This window comes from Meles meles, chromosome 1 (genome assembly GCF_922984935.1).
Source record: "Meles meles chromosome 1, mMelMel3.1 paternal haplotype, whole genome shotgun sequence".
In the NCBI taxonomy this organism is placed as follows: domain Eukaryota; kingdom Metazoa; phylum Chordata; class Mammalia; order Carnivora; family Mustelidae; genus Meles; species Meles meles.
The window spans coordinates 105,791,673-105,804,493 of record NC_060066.1 but is presented as its reverse complement, the minus strand read 5'-3'; the positions used below and the strand labels follow the sequence as shown (position 1 = coordinate 105,804,493).

General features: G+C 40.3%; 1 protein-coding gene across 4 annotated transcripts in view; it reads left to right on the top strand.

Annotated features, from left to right (window-relative positions):
• SPIDR (scaffold protein involved in DNA repair) overlaps positions 1-12,821 on the top strand; it is a 600,140-nt gene that overhangs the window by 25,118 nt on the left and 562,201 nt on the right. For 2 of the 4 annotated variants that reach the window (XM_046007104.1, XM_046007094.1), the window contains exon 2: positions 5,253-5,312. The exons of the other annotated variants lie outside the window; for them this stretch is intronic. In XM_046007104.1, coding sequence (XP_045863060.1) covers positions 5,253-5,312 — 60 coding nt within the window. The remainder of the gene's footprint in view (positions 1-5,252; positions 5,313-12,821) is intronic. 4 annotated transcript variants of the gene reach the window in all.

The following is a 12,821-nucleotide window of genomic DNA, read 5'->3' as shown; positions in this document are numbered from 1 at the left end:
TATAGTTGTTGTTTTGAATTTTAGTTGAAACACTTTATTTATACATGCATGGATTAAATCTTTCGCTGTCATTTCTTCCTGTTCTTTCTTTTGGGATGAATTCCTCTGTCTTGCCATTAAGGTGGGGAAAAATGATAGAAAAAATAGAAGAAGGAAATTATAGCAAAAAGTAAATAAACATGAAAAAGTGAAAAAAGGGAATACAAGTTAAAATACATATAGGAAGCTAGTTCCTAAGTGTGTTTTTGTTTGTTATGAAAATGTTTTTAGAAAAAAGGTAGAAAAGAAAAAGAGAAAAGTTAAAGATTAGAAAATATAAAATACAATAAAAAAATAAAAAATGCTCTTTCTGTATCTAAAAAACAAAACATGAAAAAAAAGACAAAAACAAAAAGAAACTGACAAAAAAGTAAAAAGAACCCCAGAGGTTGCTAGATCCTGTTTCCCCTAGAGTTGACTGTTTTGTAGCACTGTATAATCATCCCACTATGTGGATCTGTGCTGGTCTTCTAGGGGATGGACCTGCTGCTCTGTTTCTCAGGTGGGATTGTTCCAGTGGAGATACGCATGCAGGGTGAGAGGGAAGGGGACTGAGCTTGGTATAGGGCTCTGTTCTCCACTTGGCACTCCTTAGCTTACTGAAGTGGATCAAGCCGGTGGGTGATAGAAGAAAATGACTTCACCTTGTCTTCTTATCTGTGGATTGGGAAATGCACATCACCCTTCTTTAGTGAGCCCTCATAGATGTGCAAAGACCCTTCCTGTGTCCCTGGTTTCAGTTGGCTACCTGCCTCACCCTGCTTGTGTCAGAGCTGTCTGCTTGCCAAAGGGGGCAACACTCCTGTGTTTTATCAAAACCCCACACTTCAGAGACCCCTGAGGTGTGGACCTGCACAGATCCTTTGGGGGAGGGTTTCCCTGCATTGTGGCCAGTGCTGGCTTGTAGTACCAAGGAGCAGTGGTTCAATATTTGTGGCGAATTGCAACACACAGCCCGCCAGAGCTGCGGGGGGTTTGTAACCCTCAGCCAGCTACTTTGTTCCTGTACCATTAGATGGCGCCCTCAGTGTCCTTTGCCTTTGGGGAGGTCTTAACACTTACTCTCCCAAATGAACTCAAGCTCTCAAGCTGTGGCCCTGCTGGCTTGTTGCAGAAGGCGGCAGCAAGAAGCGAAGGTTCAGAGTTTATGGAAAATCACAACACACAGCTGGTGCAGCAAGTTTGTATCCCTCAGCCAGCATCTTTGTTCCTGTTTTGGTGGGTGGGACAGTTCGATAGTGCAGTCCTTTGTGCGGAGAGGCCTTGTCACCTCTCCCAAATGCACTCTGAGCAGGAGAGCTACTTCTTCCTGTGTAACCCTGAGGATCCTTAGTGTTATGCTCCAATAATGGGTCTGTGATTAAAGGAGCGAGACTGATAGAAAGCGAAGGTCAAGCAAAGCTTTATTTCGCGCCAAGCATCAAGAATCAGACCCACCGTCAAACAGACCGGTTGGGGCTGCCCCTTACAGGGGATGACCCTTCTCTGTTTCACAGACTAGCTTTTAAGGGCAAAGGCCCTGCGGTCGGGCCTGGCCACGCACAGGTAGCCAATGAGATTGTAACACCCAGAAAACTCCACAGTGATGCTAGGTGACCAACTGAATTACAATTTACCCTAGTTGACATTAGAACCAGCCTATTACACCTTGATTAGGACTGGGCCAAAAAGGCTCCCAAAGGGCAGGGGCCCATACTTCTCGGTAGCTAGGGAGACAGTATGCAACACCTCACTGATCGGATGTCTCCACCTGGCCTGACCTACCCTTGTATCTGGGCTTTGTTACCTGGAGCTGGTTTCTGGGACTTGTTTTTAAGTAAGTCCCCTGAGGGAAGGGGAGCAGGGACAGTGTCAGGGTTAAACAACAAAGTTATTGCTTAACCTCAATGGAAGCCTCTGGCTAAAATAAAAATATAAAATAGGCCCTTACATTTAGGCTGAGTGGTGGTGGGTCTCAATTCTGCTCCCCCATTGGGGCACCAATCAATTCCCCAAGCACGAACCTGGCTATGTCTCAGTCATCTGAATCTATGCTCCACTGTCTATAGAAAACTGGTGGTAATGTAACTACCTCCCCCCACCATCAGTGGTTTTGAGCAGTAGTTTTCTTGTGCAGCTGCCTATGCTTGTTTTCACTTTTTTCCTCCCTCTCTCTCTCTCTCTCTCTCTCCCTCGCTTTCCCACCCTCCCCTCCCATGCTTTTTCTCTCTCTTTGCTATTCCCTCTTCAGTCAGGGCTCTCCCCTGGGGAGCATCTACTGCTCTTTTCTCCCACAGTGTCTGCAGTTCCTACCTTCCATGGGTCACTTCTGGTTTGTAGATGTAGAGCTTTGTTCTTTGATACTTCTGATTGATTTTGTGGGTATTCAGAATGATTCCATCTTCAGCTGTGTTCAACTGAGGAGGCAGGCCTAGGGTCACCCTACTGTCCCCTTCCTTTGTGTTTTGTCCTGTCTTAAAGTTTGCTGATTATTTCTTCTGCTAGATCAAATTTTTTGTCTAATGCTGCTTCATTTTAGTTTTTGTTATCATTCAACTCTTGAACTTCTATTTGACTGTAATGTTTTATGTTTTTTTTTTCTTGTTAAATGATTGCTATGTCTTTATATTCTCTATCTGGTGAGGCATTTTCATAATGATAATGTATTTTAGACATAATTGCCTTATTTTTTTATTTTTAATGATTTTATTTATTTATTTGAGAGAGAGTGAGAGAAAGCACAAGCAGGGGGCTTGGGTTGTGATCTATGGTCACCAGGCTGAACATTACATTTCCATCACTTATTTTATAACTGGAATTTTATAGCTCTTGACCCCCTTTACCAGTTCACCCATCGTCAACCCTCCTCCTATAAGGGCCTATTCAGCCAGAGCGGCCCCACCCGGGTTGAACAGCCATTTTGTTGTTTATGCAATAAAACTTAAATTGACCCTGCACCCCCCCCCCCAACTTGCTTAAAAGCAAGTCAGGGAAACCAGTCCCAGGTAACAAAGCCCAAATACAAGGGTGGGTTAGGTTAGGTGGAGACATTCAATCGTTGGGGGAGCATACTGTTTCCTAGCTACCAAGGAGTATGGGCCCCGCCCTTGGGGTGCATTTTGGGTGCCCATTCTGACTAAGGTGATAGGCTAATTCAAATAGCTACTGTGGGGTGAATTGTAGTTCAGTTGGCCACCCATGTGTGACCTAGCATGACTGTGCAGCTTTCTCTGTGTATTGCAATCTCATTGGCCATCTGCGTGTGGCCAGGCTCAACCACATGGCCTTTGCTCTATAAAAGTTAGTCTGTGAGGCAGGGAGGGGTCGTGCGCTCTCTGTAAGAGGTGTGGCCCCTGCCGGTCTGTTTGATTCTCCATGCTTGGCACGAAATAAAGCTTTGCTTGACCTTCGCTTTGTATCAGTCTCCCTCCTTTAATCAGGGAACCATTATTGGGGGACCCAACATTGGGGACCCAACACTCCCTTCTGGTAACCACCATTCTTTTTTTTTTTTGATCTTTGTCTCACTGATTTCATTTAACATAAAATCATTAGGATCTATTCATATTATCATGCTTGGTGAGATTTTCTTTTTATGACCATTGTTCTATGGTATGTATGTGTGTGTATGTGTATCATATATGTCCTCTATTCTTGTTTCTTCAAGTAGGCATGTATCACTGTCAGCTTCCCTTTTAGAACTGCTTTTGCTGCATCCTGCCTTTGGTATGTAGTATTTCCATTTTCATTTGTCTCTAGTTATTTCTGATGTCACATACGATTTCTTCATTTACCCATTGGTTGTTCAGTGGCCCACTTAAGCTCTATATATTTGTGAGTTTTCCAGTTTTCTTGTAATTACTTTCTGTTTTCTGTGAGAAAGCTCATACCATTTGGTTAAAAAAGATGCTTGACATGGAGGTTCCTCAAAAAGTTGAAAATAGAGCTACCCTATGACCCAACAATTGCACTACTGGGTATTTACCCTAAAGATACAAACATAGTGATCCGAAGGGACACGTGCACCCGAATGTTTATAGCAGCAATGTTCACAATAGCCAAACTATGGAAAGAACCCAGATGTCCATCAACAGATGAATGGATAAAGAAGATGTGGTATATATACATAATGGAATACTATGCAGCCATCAAAAGAAATGAAATCTTGCCATTTGTGACGACTTGGATGGAACTAGAGGGTATTATGCCTAGCGAAATAAGTCAATCAGAGAAAGAAAACTATCATAGGATCTCCCTGATATGAGGAAGTGGAGATGCAACGTGGGGGGTTTGGGGGGTAGGAAAAGAATAAATGAAATAAGATGGGATCGGGAGGGAGACAAACCATAAATGACTCAATCTCACAAAAGAAACTGAGGGTTGCTGGGGGGAAGGGGGCCGGGGGTGGTGGGGTTATGGACATTGGGGAGGGTATGTGCTATGGTGAGTGCTATGAAGTGTGTAAACCTGGCGATTCACAGACCTGTACCCCTGGGGATAAAAATACATTATATATTTATAAAAAAATAAAAAAATTTAATTAAAAAAAAAGATGCTTGGGGCGCCTGGGTGGCTCAGTGGGTTAAAGCCTCTGCCTTCAGCTCAGGTCATGGTCTCAAAGTCCTGGGATCGAGCCCCGCATCGGGATCTCTGCTCAGCAGGGAGCCTGCTTCCCTTCCTCTCTCTCTCTCTGCCTGCCTCTCTGCCTACTTGTGATCTTTCTCTCTGTCAAATAAATAAATAAAATCTTTAAAAAAAAAAGATGCTTGACATTTTAATCTTTCTAAATTTACTGAACCTTGTTTTATGTTCTGACATATGATCTGTCCTGGAGAATGTTCCAAATACACTGGAGAAGAATGTGTACTCTTTTGCTTTTGGCTGGAATGTTCTGTATTTATCCATTAAGTCTGTCTGGTCTAATTTATCATTTAGAGCTGATGTTTCCTGTTTGTTTTCTGTCTGGGTGATCCATCCACTAACTTAAATGGAGTATGAAAGTCCCCTACTGTTCATTCTATTGCTCACAATTTCTCTTTAGATTTGTTAATATTTGCTTTTATAATTGGATAGTCTTTTGTTGGGTACATAAGTATTTACAAATGTTACATCCTCTTGTTCGATTGACACCTTTATCATTATGTAATACCCCTTTCTCTGTCTTTTATGACATCATTTAGAGTCTATTTTGTTTCATATAACTATAGTCACCCCAGCTTTCTTTTGGTTTCCAGGACATGGAACATCTTTTTCTATCCATTTGCTTTCAGTCTGTGTACCTCCTCACATCTCTGGTGAGTCTTTTGTAGTAGTATAGATAGTCTCCCCACCACCCCCAATCAATTCAGCCATTTTGTGCCTTGATTGGAGAATTTTGTCCACTTGCATTTAAAGTAATTGATAGTTATATATTTACTTCCATTTTTGGATTATTTTCTGGCTGTTTTGTAGTTCTGTTCGTTTTTTCTTGCTCTCTTCCCTTGTGGTTTGATGACTTTGCTTAGTATTATGCTTAGTTTTCTTTCTCATCATCTACTGTAGGTTTTTGTTTTGTGGTTACCATGCGGCTCACATGTAACAGCCTACACATATTGTTAGGTCCCCCAATAATGCGTCTGTGATTAAAGGAGCGAGACTGATATAAACCGAAGGTCAAGCAAAGCTTTATTCCGTGCTAAGCATCAAGAATCAGACCGAACATTCGGGGCCACACCTCTTACAGAGAGGGCGGCCTCTCTCTGCTTCACAGACTAGCTTTTAAGGGAGAAGACCATGTGGTTGGGCCTGGCCATGCACAGGTGGCCAATGAAATTGTAACACACAGAGAAAGCTGCATAGTCATGTTAGGTCACACATAAGTGACCAGTTGAATTACTATTTACCCTAGTAGATATTTGAACCAGCCTATCACCTTGGTCAGAATTGGCGCCCAAAAGGTGCCCCAAGGGCCGGGTCCATACTCCTTGGTAACTAGGGAGCCAGTATGCCCCCCCCCCCCCCCCCATGTCTCCACCTGGCCTGACCCACCCTTGTATTTGGGCTTTGTTACCTGGGACTGGTTTCCGGGACTTGTTTTTAAGTAAGTCCCCTGGGGGAAGGGGGACAGGCACAGTTTAAGTTTTATACAACAAAATTTTTGTTTAACCTGATGGAAGCACTCTGGCTAAATAGGTCCTTACAATCTATTTACAGTTGATAGCAAACCGAGTTTGAATGCATTTTAAAACTACATTTTTACTCCTTACACTCTCCAACCCCCCCAGTTTAATTTTTTTATGCCATATTTCACATATTTTTAGTTTGTTTTTGCCTTACCTGTTTTGGTGGTCTTTTTTTTTTTTAAATTTAACAGACAGAAATCACAACTAGGCAGAGAGGCAGGCAGAGAGAGGAGGAAGCAGGCTCCCTGCAGGGCAGAGAGCCCGACATGGGGCTTGATCCCAGGACCCTGGGATCATGACCTGAGCCGAAGGCAGAAGCTTTAACCCACTGAGCCACCCAGGCGCCCCTTGGTGGTCTTACTACTACTTTTTTATTTTTTTACCTTCACACTAGTTTTATAAGTGACCAGCCCATTACCTTTATTACATATTTGCCTTTCCCAGTGGGATTTATATTTATATGTTTTCTTGTGACTAATTAGTGCCTTTTTTCAGCTTGAAGAAGTCTGTTAATATTTCTTCTGTTGCTGGTTTCATGGTGATTAACTCCTTCAATTTTTTTTTTTTCCTGGAAAACTTTTCCCCTCTCCTACAGTTCTGAATGATAACCTTACCAGGTTCTTTGAATATACTGTGCCACTCCCTTCTTTCCTGGCTGAAAAACGTGCTGATAGTCTTATGGGGGTTTCCTTTGTACTTAAGTTGCTTTTTTCTTGTGGCTTTTAAGATGCTTTTATTGTCTTTAGCTTTTGGCATTTTGTTTATAGTGTGTATTGTTGCAGTTCTTTTGGTCCTCCTCCTCCTTCTTCTTCTTCGTCTTCGTCTTCTTCTTCTTCGTCTTCTTCTTCATCTTCGTCTTCTTCATCTTCGTCTTTTTCTTCTTCTTCTTCTTTTTTGAATTCCCTGGGCTTCCCGGATCTGGATGTCTTTTCTTTACACAAACTGGGCATGTGTTCAGCTATTATTTCTTCAAATAAATTTTTTGACTCTTTCTACTCCTTCTGGGACCCTATAATGCAAATGTTATACCACTTGATGTTGTCTTATAGGTAAGCTATCTTCACCTTTTTCATTCTTTTTTTTCCCCCCTTCTGTGATTGGGTGCGTTCCAATGCCCTGTTTTCCAGTGCACTAATCCTTCTGCTTCATCTAGTCTGTTGAAACCTGCCAGTGTAGTTTTCAGTTATTCTTCAGCTCTGTGAGTTTAAGTGGGTACTTTTCTTAACCTTGTTTAATCTCTTTTTTGAAATTTTCGTTGTGCTTAATCTATTCTTCCTAATTTTTTTTTTAAGATTTTTTTTTTTAAATTTATTTATTTGACAGATAGAGATCACAAGTAGGGAGCGAGGCAGGCAGAGAGAGAGAGAGGAGGAAGCAGGCTCCCTGCCAAGCAGAGAGCCCGATGCGGGGCTCGATCCCAGGACCCTGGGATCATGACCTGAGCGAAAGGCAGAGGCTTTAACCCACTGAGCCACCCAGGCGCCCCAATTCTTCCTAATTTGATGAGCTTCTTTATGACCATTACTTAGAACTCCTTATTAGGTAAATTAGTTTTTATGCTTTATTAAGGTTTTTTCCTAAGGTTTTACCTTGTTTTTTCATTTGGAACATATTCCTCGACTCTGTGTGTTTATGAGGGCAGAAAGGTACTTCTGCCGTAATAAAGTGCCGTGTTTAGGGGATGACTCTTACCATTCAAGTTTATCACGTATTTTCAGTTAACTTTTGTATAATATGTTAGATTGAAATCCTTTCTTTCTTTCTTTCCTTTTTTTTTTTTTTTTGCTTATGGATATTTAGTTTTGCAGTACTATATATTGACAGTCTAGTTCTTCCTTCATTGAATTATTTTTAATTTTTTGTCAAAAACCAATTGAACACATATGTTAGTGTCTGTTTCTGGTTTTTAAAATGTTCCACTCATCTGTGTGTCTGTTTCTTTGCCAAAATCACTGTTCTGATTAATGTAGCCATTATAATAGTTTTTTTAACATTGGATAGAGTAACTTTCCACATTACTTTTTTGTTAAGGTGGTATTTTTTCTTTCCTAACTCTAGTAAACATATACTGTTATATTAGTTTCTGGTGTACAATATAGTGATTCAGCAATTCTTTAGCTTACTCACTGCTCATCCTGGTAAGTGTATTCTTTAAGCCCCATCACCTAACATCCCCCATTCCACCTCCCCTCTAGTAACCATCAATTTTTTCTCTGTAGTTGAGAGTCTGATTCTTGTTTTATCTCTCTTTTTCCTTTGTCTGTTTGTTTCTTGAATTCCACATATGAGTGAAATCATAATGGTACTTGTATTTCTCTGACTTATTTTGCTTAGCATAATCCTCTGTAGGTCCATCCACATCATTGCAAATGGCAAGGTTTTATTCTTTATTATAGGTAATATTCCATTGTGTGTGTGTGTGCGCGTGTGTGTGTGTGTGTGTGTGTGTATCTGTTATACACACAAATACCCCATATCTTTTTTTTTATCTAGTCATCAGTTGATGGACACTTGGTCTGCTCCCATATCTTGGCTATTATAAATAATGCTGCAGTAAATGCAGGGGTGCATGCATTCCTTTGAATTATTAGTGTTTTTGTATATTTGAGGTAAATACCCAATAGTGTGATTACTGAATTCTCCCTCTAAGTTTTTAAAAAGTTAAATTTGTGAGTGTCCACAAAATCCTTGTTTGAATTTTGATAATAAATGAATTCAAACCATAGATTAAGGTCAGATAGACATCTTGATTATGTGAATCTTTCAATCTGTGTTTATCTCTCCATTTACTAGGGACTTCTTTTGGTTCTTTCATGGGTATTTTGAATTTTTTGCCATGTAGGTGTTGTATACATTTCTTAAGTTTATACCAAAATATTTCACTTTCTTTGGTTTGATTTTAAGTGTGTGTTTAAGGGTGTTGTGCAAAAACAATGAATACTGTTACGCTGAAAAAATAAATAAAATGGAAAAAAAAAGTGTGTGTTTAAAATTTTAGTTCCTACATATTTGTTGTCAGTATTTAAAGTTAGATTGATTTTTATGCATTGATGTGATATTTTGTTCAACTGAGTCAAGGACATTTCATTTACAATGAAGTTGGGAGGCCAGAAGGGGGAGCTTTTACAGCCCACCACTCACTGTCAGTTGTGTACCCCAAGAGAAAAAGACATCCTGCATTTCCAACAGGAAGAAGTCTTATTTTACTACTCCACAGAAGATAGGAAGAATTTTTGCTTGTGCAGCCACAAGCTCAAGCAATAAGAAATTAACTAAAGTCAGCCAGTGAGAAACTAGCAGCACTCTGAACTCTTGCTTTTCTCCAATAGACTTTTATTCAAAGCATCTTCTTCTAACTTCCTCCTTTTTTCTACAATGTCACATTCCCCTTCTGTAAGCATAGTTTGCCATACCTTGCATAACCTGAATTATAGTTCCTTTGCTATTCCCAAAGAAATTCATTTTGCTGGTAACATAAAACTGGCCTCTTTACTTTAAAAGTCCTATAACTTGGTGTAATAGAAAAGTGGGACCTAGAGAAGACCCCCCCAAGAACTCTCAGGTAGGTGAGTAAACGGTTCCAGTATGCAGTGAGCCTGTTAAAAGCTCTTTGCTTTCTTACTAACCTTGCAGTTTGAAGCTAAGTTTTCTCTTTGCAGAAAGCTTTGCATTTTGAGCTTTCTAGGCTTTATTTGAGATCACTTTAAAAGCTTTGTTCTTTCAGTTTTTGTGATGGTTTTGCTGTTTTCGGTGAGTACTTGTTTGTTGTCCTTAAACTCTGGCTTTGAGTAGTGCCATCCTAATTCTGGAATCTCACTCAGGAGAACCCACACACCCAGGGACCTCAGCCTGTTTCATGTTTAAAAACTAGGGTCTCTTCTAACGCACGTTTTATTTAAAGATTTATTTATTTATTTTGGAGAGAGCACGCGCATGTGTGTGTGCATGTGAGTAGGGGGAGGGACAGAGGGAGAGGCAAAATCTCCAGCAGACTCCCCACTGAGCACAGAGCCCAATGGGGGGCCCCAAGATCTTGAAGCAAGCTCTTGGTTGCTTCAAATCGAGTTGGATGCTTAACTGACTGAGCCACCCAGGGGGTCCCTAATGCACATTCTTAAGTAAATGGACCAACTTGGCTAATACTAGAATTTTGGGAACCATTAGGGGAAACTGTCAGTCTTGCCAACTTATTTTTCTCAAACTAAATTAAAAAGTGTTGGTTTTGAAATTAACAAACAACAAACCAAAAATACCAATTTTAATGGGCATGCAGCAACCTCTAAAAGTTTCAAAATTCCAAAATAGTTCCATTGAAAATTCGTTGCAAAAGGTGATAAAAAATTAAAGAGATGAAAGGTACCTTCAACAAAAAACTTCAAGACTAATGTATAAGATGTAACTTGTATTGCTGTTTTCTATTCTCTTTATTATGGTACTCATTCTAATACTCTGAATTGTCTTTTCACTCTGAAGAGACTGTTAGTTGCCTTTTAGAACAAGAGCACCTGAGGCTGCAGGCTGTCTTTTTTCAAAGGCCAAACAAACTTAAGGGCTATATAGTTAAAGAGTTTCTTAAATAAATCCAGAGAGCATTCTTAGAAGTTTTTGGAAATAGATTAACCCCTGAGCCCAGTCCAGAGAGGGGAATAAAATTTCACATTGTCTGTTTTCAAATACAAACCAGTTAATTCTCTCAGGGATTGCTGTTGCTTTCTTGCTTATTTGAAAAACTTGGTTTGGCTTTTTTTGCCTGCCTGGGGCATTCAGGTTATCTGTCCTTGCTCTTGGCTCTCTCTGGGAGTGACTCTTGGTCTCGGTGAGGATAATATCTTTTGTACCATCTTTGCTGACACCTTTTAGTTTGTTTAATGCTGCCAGAAACATTTACTGTTTGTCCTGGCTGAAACCTGTGAAATATTTGAAAGGATTTAATAACTTCACAGTCAGATATTTGGTCAATTGGAAGGTGATATTCAGAGCTTCGTGGGAATTTTTTTTACACCTTCTCCCTTAATCTAAATGTACCCAGCGGGAAAGAAAAGCATTCTAACATAGGTGAGGGCCTGTAATAGTTCTTTGAGATCATTTGACAGCAACCCAATTCTTTGAGGAATTAAAAACAGCTGCTCTTGCTTTACAAATCCAGTTTTTATAGGAACAGACATATGGACCCAGAGACAATGAAAAGTCTACCAGTCCCAGGGCACCTGGCTGTCTTAAGTCAGTAGAGCTTGTGATTTTTGGAGTCCTGTGTTCAAGCCCCACATTGGGTGTAGAGTTTACTTAAAAAAAAAAAAAAAAAAGTCTACTCATCCTTTTTTTTCAGTTGTCAAACAGCCCCTATTCATCTGAAAACATTTGTAAATAGTGACCTTAGAGAACAGAAATCCTTCTTGGAGGAACTTGCATTTCCCCCTTGTGCCTTTGAGACATAAATGTCGTAACTTGGGTCTTCTCCAGAACCATTTCTTATGCAGACCATGTTTTTGATTTAAAAAAAATGAAAAGGGGCGCCTGGGTGGCTCAGTGGGTTAAAGCCTCTGCCTTCGGCTCAGGTCATGATCCCAGGGTCCTGGGATGGAGTCCCGCGTTGGTGGGGTTCTCTGCTCAGCAGGGAGCCTGCTTCCTCCTCTCTCTCTCTGCCTGCCTCTCTGCCTGCTTGTGATCTCTGTCTGTTAAAAATAAAATCTGTCTGTTAAAAATAAAAAATAAAATCTTAAAAAAAAAAACCAGGGAAGTAATTCTTTTTGTTTGTTTGTTTTTTAATTTAAATTCAGTTACCCAACATACAGAACATTATTAGTTTTAGATTAAGGTTTAATAATTATCAGTTGTTTATAACACCCAGTATGCATCACATCATGTGCCCTCCTTAATGCCCATCACCCAAGTACCCCAACCTCCCACCCATCACCCTTCCAGCAATCCTCAGTTTCTTTCCAATAGTTAAGAATTTCTCATGGTTTATGAGAGACTATGGACTCTGAAAAACAACCTGAGGGTTTTGAAGGGGTGGGGGTGGGAGGTTGGGGAACCAGGTGGAGGGTAATAGAGAGGGCACCTTTTGCATGGAGCACTGGGTGTGGTGCAAAAACAATGAGTACTGTTACGCTGAAAATAAATAAATAAATTTAAAAAAAAAAGAATTTCTCATGGTTTCTTACTCTTTCTTATTTCTTCCCATTCCATTTTTCCCTTCCCCTATGACCCTCTGTGTGGTTACTTACATTCCTCATATGAGTGAAACCATATAATTGTCTTTCTCTGATTGAGTTATTTTGTACAGCATAACACCATCCAGTTTCATCCATGTCGATGTAACTGGTAAGTGTTCCTTCTTTATCCATGCATCCGTTGGTGGACATCTTGGCTCTTTCCATAGTTTGGCTTTTGTGGACATAGCTGCTATACACAGTGGGGTACAGTTTCGCTTTCAGATCACTACATTTGTATCTCTGTGGTAAATACCTAGTAGTGCAATTGCTGAATTGTAGGGTAGCTCTATTTTTAGCTTCTTGAGGAACCTCCATACTGTTTTTCAGAGTGGCTGAACCATTTTGCATTCCCACTAACAGTTAAGAGATTTCCCTTTCTCTGTATCTTCACCAGCATTTGTTGTTTCCCGAGTTGTTCTTTTTAGCC